At 41.8% G+C, this 12,854-nt stretch overlaps 1 protein-coding gene and 1 long non-coding RNA gene across 4 annotated transcripts in view; both read right to left on the bottom strand.

Moving 5' to 3' along the window:
* The window catches only part of LOC101473498 (ephrin type-B receptor 2), a 95,438-nt gene that overhangs the window by 28,311 nt on the left and 54,273 nt on the right, over nt 1-12,854 (bottom strand). For all 3 annotated transcript variants that reach the window (XM_004570915.3, XM_076878704.1, XM_076878705.1), the window contains 7 exons: nt 6,141-6,476; nt 5,895-6,019; nt 5,543-5,705; nt 5,309-5,417; nt 2,591-2,658; nt 2,278-2,400; nt 1,658-1,905 (listed from right to left, as the gene is read on the bottom strand). In XM_004570915.3, the coding sequence (XP_004570972.3) occupies nt 1,658-1,905; nt 2,278-2,400; nt 2,591-2,658; nt 5,309-5,417; nt 5,543-5,705; nt 5,895-6,019; nt 6,141-6,476 (1,172 nt within the window). The remainder of the gene's footprint in view (nt 1-1,657; nt 1,906-2,277; nt 2,401-2,590; nt 2,659-5,308; nt 5,418-5,542; nt 5,706-5,894; nt 6,020-6,140; nt 6,477-12,854) is intronic.
* On the bottom strand, nt 11,619-12,808 carry LOC143414408 (uncharacterized). The gene is made up of 2 exons (XR_013095035.1): nt 12,410-12,808; nt 11,619-11,876 (listed from the first exon to the last, which is right to left on the bottom strand). It is a non-coding gene; the product is annotated as an uncharacterized LOC143414408 (long non-coding RNA).

Here is a 12,854-nt window from a genome sequence, read left to right as displayed (position 1 = left end):
TACAGGAGGGAGGTTGAACGTCTGGTGTCTTGGTGCAGCCACAACAACCTGGTGCTGAATGCCCAGAAGACAGTGGAGATTATTGTGGACTTCAGGAAGCACACAGCCCCACTCCCCCCCATCATCCTGACTGACACCCCCATCACCTCTGTGGACTCATGCCGCTTCCTGGGTACCACCATCACCCAGGACCTGAAGTGGGTGCCCACCATCACCTTCGTCATTAAGAAAGCCCAGCAGAGGATGTACTTCCTGAGGCAGCTGAAGAAATTCAACCTGCCAACACGGACGATGATGCAATTCTACACTGCAATCATCGAGTCCATCCTCACCTCCTCCATCACCGTGTGGTACGCTGGAGCCACTATCAGGGACAAACAGAGACTGCAGCGTGTTGTGCGCTCTGCTGAGAAGGTGATTGGCTGCAGACTCCCATCTCTGCAGGACCTGTACACCTCCAGGACACTGGGGCGTGCAGCTCGGATCTCAGCTGACCCTTCTCACCCTGGACACAGTCTGTTTGACCTGCTCCCCTCAGGCAGGAGGCTCCGGTCCATTCGCACCAGAACCTCTTGCCATAAGAACAGTTTCTTCCCCTCTGCTGTTGAACACATGAACAATAACCGTATGACTGTTCCCACCACTAACACATGACCCTACGCTGTGTTCACTGCATCATTCCATGTTTGGCATTGATCACCACCTGCACTCATGTATATATCATGTATATATCTATCTATCTATCTACTTAGCACTTTTAATTCTTATTCTCATTTTTATTTTCATGTCTATTTAAGCTTAATTTATAACAGTATGTTTGCACTGAAGCACCGCAGCAATTTCCTAATGTTGTAAACCCGCTCAACATTTGGCAATAAAACCCTTTCTGATTCTGATTCTGATTCTGTAAAAAGCATGATGGTGTATTAAGTATTCCAAAGTATTCAGAATACGTTACTCTCATTGAGTAACGTAACGGAATACATTACAAAATACATTTTGGGACATGTATTCTGTAATCTGTAGTGGAATACATTTTAAAAGTAACCTTCCCAACACTGACCTTAGGTTGCACATACTAGTTTTAGAAATTACATTTCTCAGAAGGGTGGCTGTTCCTTAGAGATAGGATGAAGAGTTCAGTCATTGGAGAGGGGCTCAGAATAAAGCTGCTACTCCTCCACATTGAAAGGAGCCAGTTGAGGTGGTTTGAGCACCTGACGAGGATGCCTCCTGGGCGCTTCTGGTGTGAGTTCTTTCGAACCACCAGAAGGAGGCCGGCCCTGGGGCAGACCAAGGAGACTCTGGAGAGATTTATCTTTACTTGTGTTGCTTGGAAATGTGATGCCCCATACAAACAAAAGAAAATGGATGGACTTTAAAACCTCTTGACCAAAATTTAAAAGCTGAAATGTGTGAGAAGTGGACACCAAGCTGAAAATGGCAATCCACAGATATAATAAAAAATACATGGAAGAATTTAAGCTCGGTGACATCTGACGAGTAACCACCCTCATTTGCATATTATTGTTACTTTTTTTCCCTGTTTCCTTCTTTTTTTAGTACAGTAATGACACACACACACACACACACACCTACACACACACACACGTGCGTACTACTATACTTGTATTGAATTGTACAGTGTCTCTTTTACCCTGAGAAATGAGTCAAGGGATCCATTCTCCATGAATTCAGTGATGATCATTACAGGGCTGCTCTTGGTAACCACTCCCTCCAGATGGATGATGTTGGGATGATCAAACTGACCCATGATAGATGCTTCACTCAAAAAGTCCCTCCTCTGGCGTTCAGTGTACCCTGCCTTTAAAGTCTTGATGGCCACCAATATCTCCCTTTTCCCAGGCTGTCGGAGGTTTCCACTGCACACTTCTCCAAACTCTCCTATCAGGTTTACAGTAGGTAAATGACATGTAATGTATTATAATATATTCATTTTGTATCATCTTCTGTAACTATCAAAGTTTTTGTAAACTGCTGTAATCTAGGCAGACATGATAGAGAACAATTAGGCAGAAAAGCTATGTTTAAGTTGATTTTAGTTCCAAGCACTGTCACAACAGTACAGTGACTTCTTAATCTAACCTTTGATAAAGAAACCTTTAATATTACCTTCTTTGAATAGACAATTAATATACTAATAAAGGTCAAGACAGTCACATTCTGACGTACTAAGTATCATAAACCTCACCAATCACTGCCTGTCTTTACTTACACCTAATATCGTTTCCTTTCTAAGGCATCTCTTTGTTTTACCTGCTCCAATCACTTGTTCAATCTTTACACAGGAAATGTCAATTTCCTTAGCAAACTCTCTAACCGCTTCATTGGGATCTTCATATGTGAAGGGGTCAATGTAGATCTTCATTCCCGGTGACACTTCAACAGAAAAATAGAAGAAACAGCAACAGATATATATGCAAAAACTGAATCGTGAAGACACAGGGAAACTTGATTTCTTTCTGTCATTTTTTGCCACATCCAATCTTGAAAAAACATTAATTTCATAAAATACAGCACTAATGGCTATCAGTCTTAATGTCAACAACTTTCAGAAAAAGGTACATACTGTGACCACTGGTGTAATGTTGGAGTTTGTCTGTATATTCAGATTCTGGTCTGTCAGAATTTCTTTTGCTGGAAACAAATACAAAAAAGTCTGCATGTAGATCCATCAACTCGAAAACAAAAACTAAATCTACTAATAACATAAACTATTAAACAAAACAGAGCACAAGCTATACTATACTATATGGTGTACAATAAAGACTGATGCATGACAAAGACAACACAAAATATATGTTTACTAAGTATATAATCATGACCTGACATAGTCAAGTCTTGACTTTGAACTACTCCAGAAAAACAAACAAACCGTGTGTTTCTACCCTATTTAAAACTGTCCACTACAAAGAAGCCCATAATTGGCTTTCAATTAAATATGTCTGTGAAGGTTCTTAGTCAACCAGGTCATTGTAGTCTAAGGAGCTGGAAAGAAAATCCTGGGCCTTCTGAACCCAGGAAATCCTCAGAAAATCACATGATAGGATGGGACTAGGTTTCACAATGAGTTCACCCGAAACCTTGGCTGATTGTGACCTACACCTGTTTTCACACCTCGGCTCGTGTGATCAGGTAGAGGATCATTAGGGGGTCCATGGTCCCTCTTGGGGGCACACTCCCATAGGGCTTAAATCTGGGACTCTCCACCATTTGACCCTAGAACTGAAGAAGCTTCTCAGATGAGAGGCGAAACGTCTTCAAGCAACTTAAAGAAGAACAGACGCTTCTTAATTAAATACATAATTTTACACTAAATTGCATGTTGCCACTAGGGATGGGTACCGGTATCCGGTGCCATTATAGCACCGGTTCTGACATAAACGGTAGTAACCAGACCGGAAAGCAGCGCACATTTCCGTGATTTATTTCAGTGCTTTTTTTCCCCTGAAATGTCATACACTTTGGATTCTAGCCAATCATTTTACCTTTCCAAGGATAGTAGGCGGGCCCAGGTATGTACGTTCTTTTAGAGCAGAGCTGCAGATTAAAAATGCCCAAGACGAAGCGGTCAACAGTCTGGCTGTACTTCACAGCAAAAGATGCAAACTCAGCAGCCTGCAAAAAGTGCTTTAAGGTGATACTGTGCAAAGGAGGTAACACCTCGAATCTGATGAAACACCTGGTGACGCATAGCGTTTTTTTAAAAGCCGAGAAATGCACCGTATTTGATAGCTTGCTGCAAGACCTCACACCGAGTGGTGCCTGTTATCGGACCCGGAGTTAGCAACATCCCCCAAGAACCCGAAGAGGAGAGTCCTGGCCCCTAGTCCTGCCAGTGTAGCAGAAATGATGACGGATGATGATGGTAGCAGCAGCCGTTCTTCTCTGCGTGAGTAGCTTAACCTTCCTGCCTTCTTGGGACCTTTTTGTGCCACTGCTATGTGTTAAATGGCTGCCATTTCCACTGTGTTCAGTGGAATATAACCAAACTTGCCACAGGATAGTTTTTACCTGTCAATGTTAATATTCCAGTGTGAATTCCTTAAATCAGCCTAAAATGGCTGAGCAGCAGAAATCCCCACACCCATCACCCTGGGGACCATTTTCTACCCATTGACTTCCATTATAAACGCTATTTTTCAACCCCAAATTATCATCATATGATTTTATTTTTTCTTCTTTTCTTGTATGTCAATGAAGACTCAGGGCCTTGAAGTTTTAATTTTTAAATTGCAAAAAAAATGCAAAAAAAATAATGGCAGGTCAAAATGTATGTTGGTGCCAATCTTTGGTCCATCTAAAGGCCTACTTATAATGACAATCACATATTACTTCAACTGGTTTTTTGTGGAAATATTTAGTTTCGTTTTTTGGTTTTTGGGGCTTATAACACAGGGCGCTCATGTAATAACACTGGGATTTGAAGGGTTAAAACAACGAAAATATAATTAAAACTTTACATGAATATTTCAGGGAGAAGTAGTTTTACAAGGTTGGCTAATTTAAAGTGGAATAAAATATGGATATATGGTCTTTTTATGGCGTGGCTGAGAATGGTCCCTAGGGTGATGGGTGTGAGTTTTTTAAAGGATGGCAGGAGGGTTAATGTTGTTCGTGTGTAATTTACATTGAGTAGGCTAACCACGTTATTACATTAATGCATGTAAGGTGAACTAGCAAACACCGTCATAGTTACAGCGGCTGTCTTCTTGTTTGATGGCAGATACTCCCTTCACCCTGGCCAAAAAGGCTAAAATGACCAAAGAAAAAGTGGAAAACAGCTAAACATGAGAGGTTTTTGGACAAAGTTTGTGTTTTTTCCATTGTTTAAGCACTGCTTCCAGCCAAGAGTGATACCATATATGCCCTATAGCTGCAGAAAAGGCTAACATTGTTATCTTTTTACAAAAAAACAGCTAAACGTAAGAGGTTTTTGGACCAATTTTGTGTTCTCCATTCTTTAAGCACCGGTTCGAGCACCGGTTCGAGCACCGTTTAAGCACCGGTACCGTTTCAAAAGTACCGGTTTGGCACCGGTATCGGATAAAACCTAAACGATACCCATCCCTAGTTGCCACCACATAATGCAGTTTTTGTAGGTCAAAGTCATTGAGTGTATTTCTGTAGGATCAAGTTGCAGTTTTATTCATAATCAGCACTTTTGATAAAGTGCTTTCTGTATCATTTCTGTGGCTTTGTAAAAAATTGGTCCAGATTTTTAGACCATAATGTGGTGAAGAGTGTAACATTTTCTGGGGGACAGAGTGGACACAGAGTGGCTCACCTGCGACAAACAATTATGACGACAGTGATGGCAATAATAAAGACAACCCCTGCAGCAGATGAACCAATGATGAGGGGGAGCTTCTCTTGAATAATGGAGTTATATTCTTCTACAGGTGAAAAGACAACAAACCACAAAAATGTCAGTAATTTTTATATTTAGACTTATATATTAGGCAGCACACAGGGTATGAAATAAGTCTGAATTTAGTTTGTCAGCAAATCTGATTCCTACCTTCAGTCATGGTTTGGAAGTACATTTTACCACTGAAGCGTCCAAATCCAGCGACAGTCCGAGCCCGGACCTGAAACACGTATATGGTTCCAGGCCTTAAACCTCGTATGACAGCAGTGTTGGTCTGACTCCTCGTTAGAGATGAGTTCCATTCTGCTTGGTTCTGAATAACACACACCAAAGACTTTAAATCAGGCAGATCTGTCTATAATTAAAACTGTAAGATTTTTGAGTACAATTTAAGAGTCAAAATGTTTCAGGTTCAGATGCCTTGAGGTGACTGCTTTTGCAAATTGGTGCTATATAAATAAAACTGAATTGAAATTAATTCAATCAGTTGGCACTGATGTACCTTCTCATAATACTGCAGTTCATAGTCCAGAATAACACCATTGGGCTGATCTGGCTGGGACCAGGACAGAGTGATGCTGTTAGGAGTTCTGCTAACCTGGTGGATGATGGACACTATTGATGGTGCTGAGAAAAAAACAAAGAGATCTGAAGGGTGTAGAAAACATGCTAACAGACATTCGAGCTACTAAAACAGAAGTTAATACTGAAATCACTGAAATATCACTAGAGTAACATCATGCCTCACCAGCCTGGTTGGTGGTGATGTTGACAGACGTGTACTGTGGTGAATAAGGACTCTGATCAGACACTCCATTGACAGCTTGTATTTCAAATGTGTACTGCGTGTGAGCCATGAGGTCGCTGATATGTACTCGGGTGTTGGTGAGTCCCAGCTGACGTGGGATAAACTGCACGTTGTCACCACAGCGGGTGCAGCCGCTGCGACCGCTGCCACAACTCTTACATATGATGTTGTAAACTACATCTTCTCGGCCACCACTCTCCTTTGGTGGACTCCACTCCAGTATCAGAGAAGTCTCATTTACTATGGAGATGACATTTTGTGGTGCAGATGGAACAGCTAGAAGACAAAGGGAAAACAGAAAATTATGCTAATAGTAATTACTGCCTGTTATAAGTTTTTTTTTTTTTTTTTATTCTCAAGCTTGCACCTCACTAGCTAAGGATTGCAAGCTCTAGAGGTTTAGTACAGAGACTACATGTAAGAACATCAAGCAATAGAACATCTGTTTGTTCCGATAACCAGATTCCCACTTAGTGTATTTGCATTATCTGGAAAAAACAACAACCCAATTATCTACATGATGATAATGGAAACAAAGTATATTTTTTAAACGTATTACATGTCTTGTGACTGCAAAATAAATAAAAACTAAATACAATTAAAAATCTTCATTTTTGAATCTTCAATTCAAGGGGATCAATGTAGACTCTGGCAGAACATTCAATCAGTTATGCTCCTGCAGGTTGTTACAAAATTGATTGCAGTATCATTGGGTGGGGGGAGGGTCTACCCTTCCTATCTTGCCCAAATTCTGTTTGTGTTTGCCCTGGTCTATTGGATGGTGGCGTCAGTACTGCATCTTTTTCCGGAGGGTTTTTTGGGGGTGGGGTGTATTTATAGGTTATATAATTATAATATAATATTCATAACTTGTAATGACACAAAATTACACACAGGTGAACTCGATTATCAAATTAGGTGATTTCTGAAGCCAACTGATTGCATTGGATTTTATTTAGGGGCATCAGAGTACAGGGGGCTGAATACAAATGCATGCCATACTTTTCAATTTGTTTGAAATTTTGAAAACCACGTATCGTTTTAATACCACTTCACAATTATGTACTACTTTGTGTTGTCACAGAGAACCCCCATTTCAATTCAATTTTATTTTATTTATATAGCACCAAATCACAACACCAGTTGCCTCAAGGCGCTTTATATTGTAAGGTATAGAACTGCTTTGAAATTCATATGAGCTGTTCGCACTAAAGTAAAAAGCACCATCACTTCATGCGGATACCCTCTCGGCGCCAGCTGCGGTCGCAAGGCTGGAGCCGAACAAAAACACCCTGATAACGACTGTGTTTAGTCTGTTCCTTCCCATTCCATGGAAGGCCACCTGGGTTGGCTGGAAGACTGTTTACTTAGCCTAGCAGAGCGAAGGACACTGTCTCAGCTGAACTCTGGACACGCACACACATACATATACACTGATATCCACACACTCATCCCCCCCTTCCTTTCCAAACGCCTTCGATGCTTATTCTCTTCCGATGCTGACGGTGGATCAAGGAGACCAGCGCACAGGCTGCAGGCCCGGATGTACTGTCTAAATCGGCTGTCTCTCACCCTTTACCCACCCCTGTTGCTTGTCATGTGTTTCTTTGGTGTATTAAGAGTTTTTTCATGTGCTATGTGCAGAGGTGTTTTTTTCTGTTCACAAACTGATCTCCCTGTTGGAGCTCAGTTTGGGGGGAGTTATTTTTTTCTCCTTATCTTTCATGTGGTGCATTTTTCCATTGTTATACCTCTCTGACCTGTCTTCCCCATGTGATGTTTTGTGTAATGTATGTATGGTCGGAGGGTAAGATGGCGCCGCCATTGCGTGCAATAGGTCGGCAGCCTTATGAAATTTCCCCTTGTGGGACTAATAAAGGTATATCAAATCAAATCAAATCAAAGGTAGACCCTACAATAATACATACAGAGACAAACAGAAAAACAATCATATGAACCCCTTTGAGCAAGCACTTGGGCAACAGTGAGAAGAAAAAACTCCCTTTTAATAGGCAGAAACCTCCTTCAGAACCAGGCTCAGGGAGGGGCAGCCATCTGCCATGACCGTTTGGGATGAGAGAACATTGAACTGATGAAGTGATGGAACATTGACAATGCTCCATCAGATCAGATTATTGTAGAAAAAAAACTGCTCTTTGCACCTTTCATACTACCAGTATCACTGAAACGACTGACACAGAAATCCTAGAAGCACTTGGGTATAAGATTAAGGATCCAGGTAGAGAAAGCTTCTCCACAGAGAGGGCAGCTGGAAGCCAAAATCAGAGAAGCCCAGAAGGATATCAATCGATGCAAAAGGGTTTCATGAGAGAGAGGTCCTGGATGAAAATAAGGTAAAATTGTGTTTTCAAAACCTAGGATTTAGAAACTGCCAAACAAAGGCTCACAGCTCTGGAAACTAAGCTGAAGAGATAAATCAGAGAAGAGAATGACCTGTTCTGCTAAGATGCATCCAGGGTGTACTCTCTACTACAAGGAAAAAATAGCACACGGGCAGACCCACCCACAACTGAAATTCACAAATAGCACAAATAACAGGGCTCCTCCTAGGTACTAATCCAAACCGGCTAACACAGGGCAGAACAATCCTGATCATAAAAAGAGCCCTACAAACTACTGGCCAAATACCTGTTTCTCCACAACATAGAAGCTCATCTCAGGCATCATAGCAACAGAGCTGAGTAGACACATCAGTCATTACATAAGGACAGCTCATAAAGGTATTGGAAATCACACTAGAGGACCAGAGTGTGGCCAAAAGGGCCGCACTCACCAGTAATGGTAGGGGTACTGGTGGGTGAAACTCATAAGCCAGGGGTGTCCAACTCCAGGCCTCAAGGGCCAGTCTCCTGCAGGTTTTAGATGTGGCCTTCATCCAACACAGCTGATTTAAATGACTAAATTAAACTCCTCGACATGTCCTGAAATTCTCCAGAGGCCTGGTAATGAACATTTGATTCAGGTGTGCTGACCCAGGGTGATATCTAAAACCTGCAGGACACCAGCCCTTGAGCCCTGGAGTTGAACACCTCTGTCATAAGCATTCCACTCTTCAAGTCTTATGATCAATGGAAAAATTACAGTAATAACTCATACTTATTCTCTCCAAGTCATTATTTTGACAAAAAAATTAGATATGACGGTGATTAGACATGCCGTGAGAGTGAAAAATGTGAGTTCCATGTTGACACAGTTCCTTCTTCTGATATATGGTTGAAAAAGACAGCCTCTAACCAGACCCCACTAAAGTGCAGGCGGTGCTAGACTGGCCAGTGCCACCAAACTGCAAGCACTTCTATCATTGTTTAATTTGTGCTTTCAGTAAAATTGCCCTAACTTTAATCGAATTCCCTTCTCCAAAAGTCCAGTTATCATTTGATCTCTCTGAAGGACATTTCGCCACCACTTCTATCCTGTTGATGCCTGACCGCACCTGCCAGGTCATTGTCGAAGTCAATGGCTCTGACTCCAGTGTGTGAGCAGTCCTTTCTCACATGTGAGACGGTACACTGTATCTTTGCATATGCTCTTTCTAGGTGTCACTATGGATGATAAGGCAGCAGCATATACAGCTGCAGTATATGCCTTTGCCTACTGGTGGTGGTCAGAGGGCCCGGTGGCGCCAGTGTCTGGCAGCCTCGCCTCTGTCAGTGCGCCCCAGGGTGGCTGTGGCTACAATGTAGCTTGCCATCACCAGTGTGTGAATGGGTGGATGACTGGATGTGTAATGCGCTTTGGGGTCCTTAGGGACTAGTAAAGCGCTATACAAATACAGGCCATTTACCATGGAAGTGTGACAAATTGGTACAAACCATCCTGAGTAGAGAAGGCCATTTTCTATTTGGAATCTGGAGTCAAGGGAATCTGCCAGTAGCCCTTGGTCAAATCCAAGCAGTGCCTAATCGGTCTAGGAGCTCATCAACCCTGCATCATCACAAGTGAGGGAGGCCAAAATGGTGGAATTTGGCACCTCCAGGCCCAACTCATCTCTTTGGCAAGAATACCAGAGGTGCAAAACATCAGCTACTGGTAGACTGAGCAGTCAGCTGAGACTGCAAGACTAGGCTGACCAACCTGTGCACTGCTTGGATTGATTACAAGAAGACCTATGACTCGATGCCCCACACCTGGATTCTGGAATGCCTAGAACTATACAAGATCAACAGGACCCTAAGAGCCTTCATCAGAAACTCAATCAAGTGCGGGATCTACCAAGGGGATGCACTGCTCCCACTGCTATTTTGCATAGGCCTGAACCTCCTCAGTGAGATCACTCACAAGACTGGATATGGATAATGACTACAGAACGGAGCAATCATCAGGCACATCCTCTACATAGATGACATCAAACTATTTACCAAGAGTGCATGAGACATTGATTCACTGACCTGCACCACCAGGATATACAGCAAATACATTGGAATGTCGTATAGTCTGAAGAGGTGTAGTTGGATGATAACAAAATGAGGGAAGGTAGTCAGAACTGAGGGGAACGACTACCAGAAGGCAACATTGTAGACAGTGAGGACAGCTGCAAGTATCTGGGGATCCCACAGTTAAATGGGAACCATGAAGGGGTCGCTAGAAAAGCTGCAACCACCAAATACCTGCAGAGGGTCAGGCAAGTCCTGAGGAGTCAGCTGAAGGGTAAGAACAAAATCCGGGCTATCAACACCTACGCCCTGCCTCTGATCAGGTAACCTGCTGGCCAAAGGAGGAGATAGAAGCCACTGACATCAAGACCAGGAAGCTCCTGACCATGCATGCTCAGTGAATACCTCAGGCAGCAGAAACCCAAGAAAGAGGAGGAACCATTATGGAAGGACAGGTCCCTGAATGGTATGTATCACCGGCAGATAGAGGAAGTGGCTGACATCCAGAAATCCCACCAGTGGCTGGACAAAGCTGGACTGAAAGACAGCATAGAGGCACTAATCATGGCAGCACAGGAACAGGCTCTGAGCACAAGATCCATTGAGGCTGGGGTCTATCACAACAGGCAAAACTCTAGGTGCAGGCTGTGTAAAGATGCCCCTGAGACAATCCAGCACATACACAGCAAATCCAGCATGTCCAAATTAACACTGTCAGATTTGATTTCAACACTATTAAAGTGTCTATATGGGTCCACACCAGAGAGTGTTAATTTAACTCTTTTTGGAGAGTTGGTATGTTAACTCTGATTTAGTGTTAAACACCAAATCTGTCTGGAGTTGATAATTTAACACTTACTAATGCTAACTAGGTGTTAAGAGTTTATATATATTAACTCTCAAAGAGTATTTTAGTTTAACTACGTAAGAGTTATCTTCTAATTAATTCTAAAAAGCGGGAATTTTACTGTTCTGAACTTCTAGAAATTTCTTTTGGAAATAAACATTTACTAAAAAGATGCAATTGTTTTTGAAAAACATTTATTCTGAACTGTGCACCACAATTTCAAAACATTTTCTGAAAAATGTAACAGTGTACATGTTCTCACTTTCATTAGAATTTTGTTTATCAAAAGGTCTGACATAGGTGAGCTGGTAAATGCAAATAACAGCATTATCATCACTTATATCTTCAACACAATATGCATGTCCTTCATTCATCACTTTGTGGAACTTCAGCACACTTCTGCTCTCCCCCATATTCCATCTTCACAAGCATATCCTATGTGGAGAATGAATAAAAATTAGTTGACACTAATTAATGGCACAAATAATCCAGTAATCAATTGCAGCACAGTAAAAAAAAGAAAGAATCCTTTTTGAGCCATTACTTGTGTAAAGTATTTTCCCAAAAGACAAGGACACCGGCAACAGGTAATACTGAACTAAATGTAAAACCTCAACCTTTTTCATTTTTACCTAAACCGTGTGCACAAAACTCTGGAGGGATCTAAATGATAACGTAGAACCCAGTCAGGATATCTGCTACTACTGTTTGCTAGTTTGTTTGTTTTTTTATGAGAGATCGTTTTCAGGCTTCAAGTAGCACCATTATACCAACATTTCACATTCTAGACATTGTTTTAGGTGTATTTGACCAAAAGTTTGACTGAAAATTCACATGCAAGCTTTTTTCAAGGCTGTAGTATTTGCCCGCAAACAATACCTTTCACACAGCTTTGTCTCAACTCCAAAGAGCCACAGAAGTAAAAGCTAATAATAATAATTGAAACAATCTTTGAAAAAATGACTTACCAAGCATGGCAAACAACTCAAATATGTAGAGCAAAATGTTCTGAAACGGCTTCACTTCAGCTTTGATTGGAGCCTATGGTGCTGGGGGCGGAGTCTGTGAATTTACTCTATTGGTGTCATAGCCCCTGTAGGAGTTCAGAGTTAAGAGGTCAAGAGTTAATGTTTCCATTGTAACACCTCCAGATTTGACATAGAAACCCTCATTTTTAACACTCGATTTTAACTACTATCATTTTACACCTCAGAGTTACATTAAAAGAATGCGACTCTACTTAGAGTAAAATTAACTCTACTTTTGCAAGAAGACTACTAACACCAAAACATTTAACACTTTTGAATTTGCTGTGTAACAGCAGGGTTCAAGATGCTAGCAGGGCATACATGGAATGCCATAACCAAGTGGCCAGCATAGTATACAGAAACATCTGTGCCAAGTATGGCCTGG

Source organism: Maylandia zebra, linkage group LG20 (assembly GCF_041146795.1).
Source record: "Maylandia zebra isolate NMK-2024a linkage group LG20, Mzebra_GT3a, whole genome shotgun sequence".
NCBI lineage: Eukaryota > Metazoa > Chordata > Actinopteri > Cichliformes > Cichlidae > Maylandia > Maylandia zebra.
This window is presented reverse-complemented; position numbering and strand designations above follow the sequence as displayed.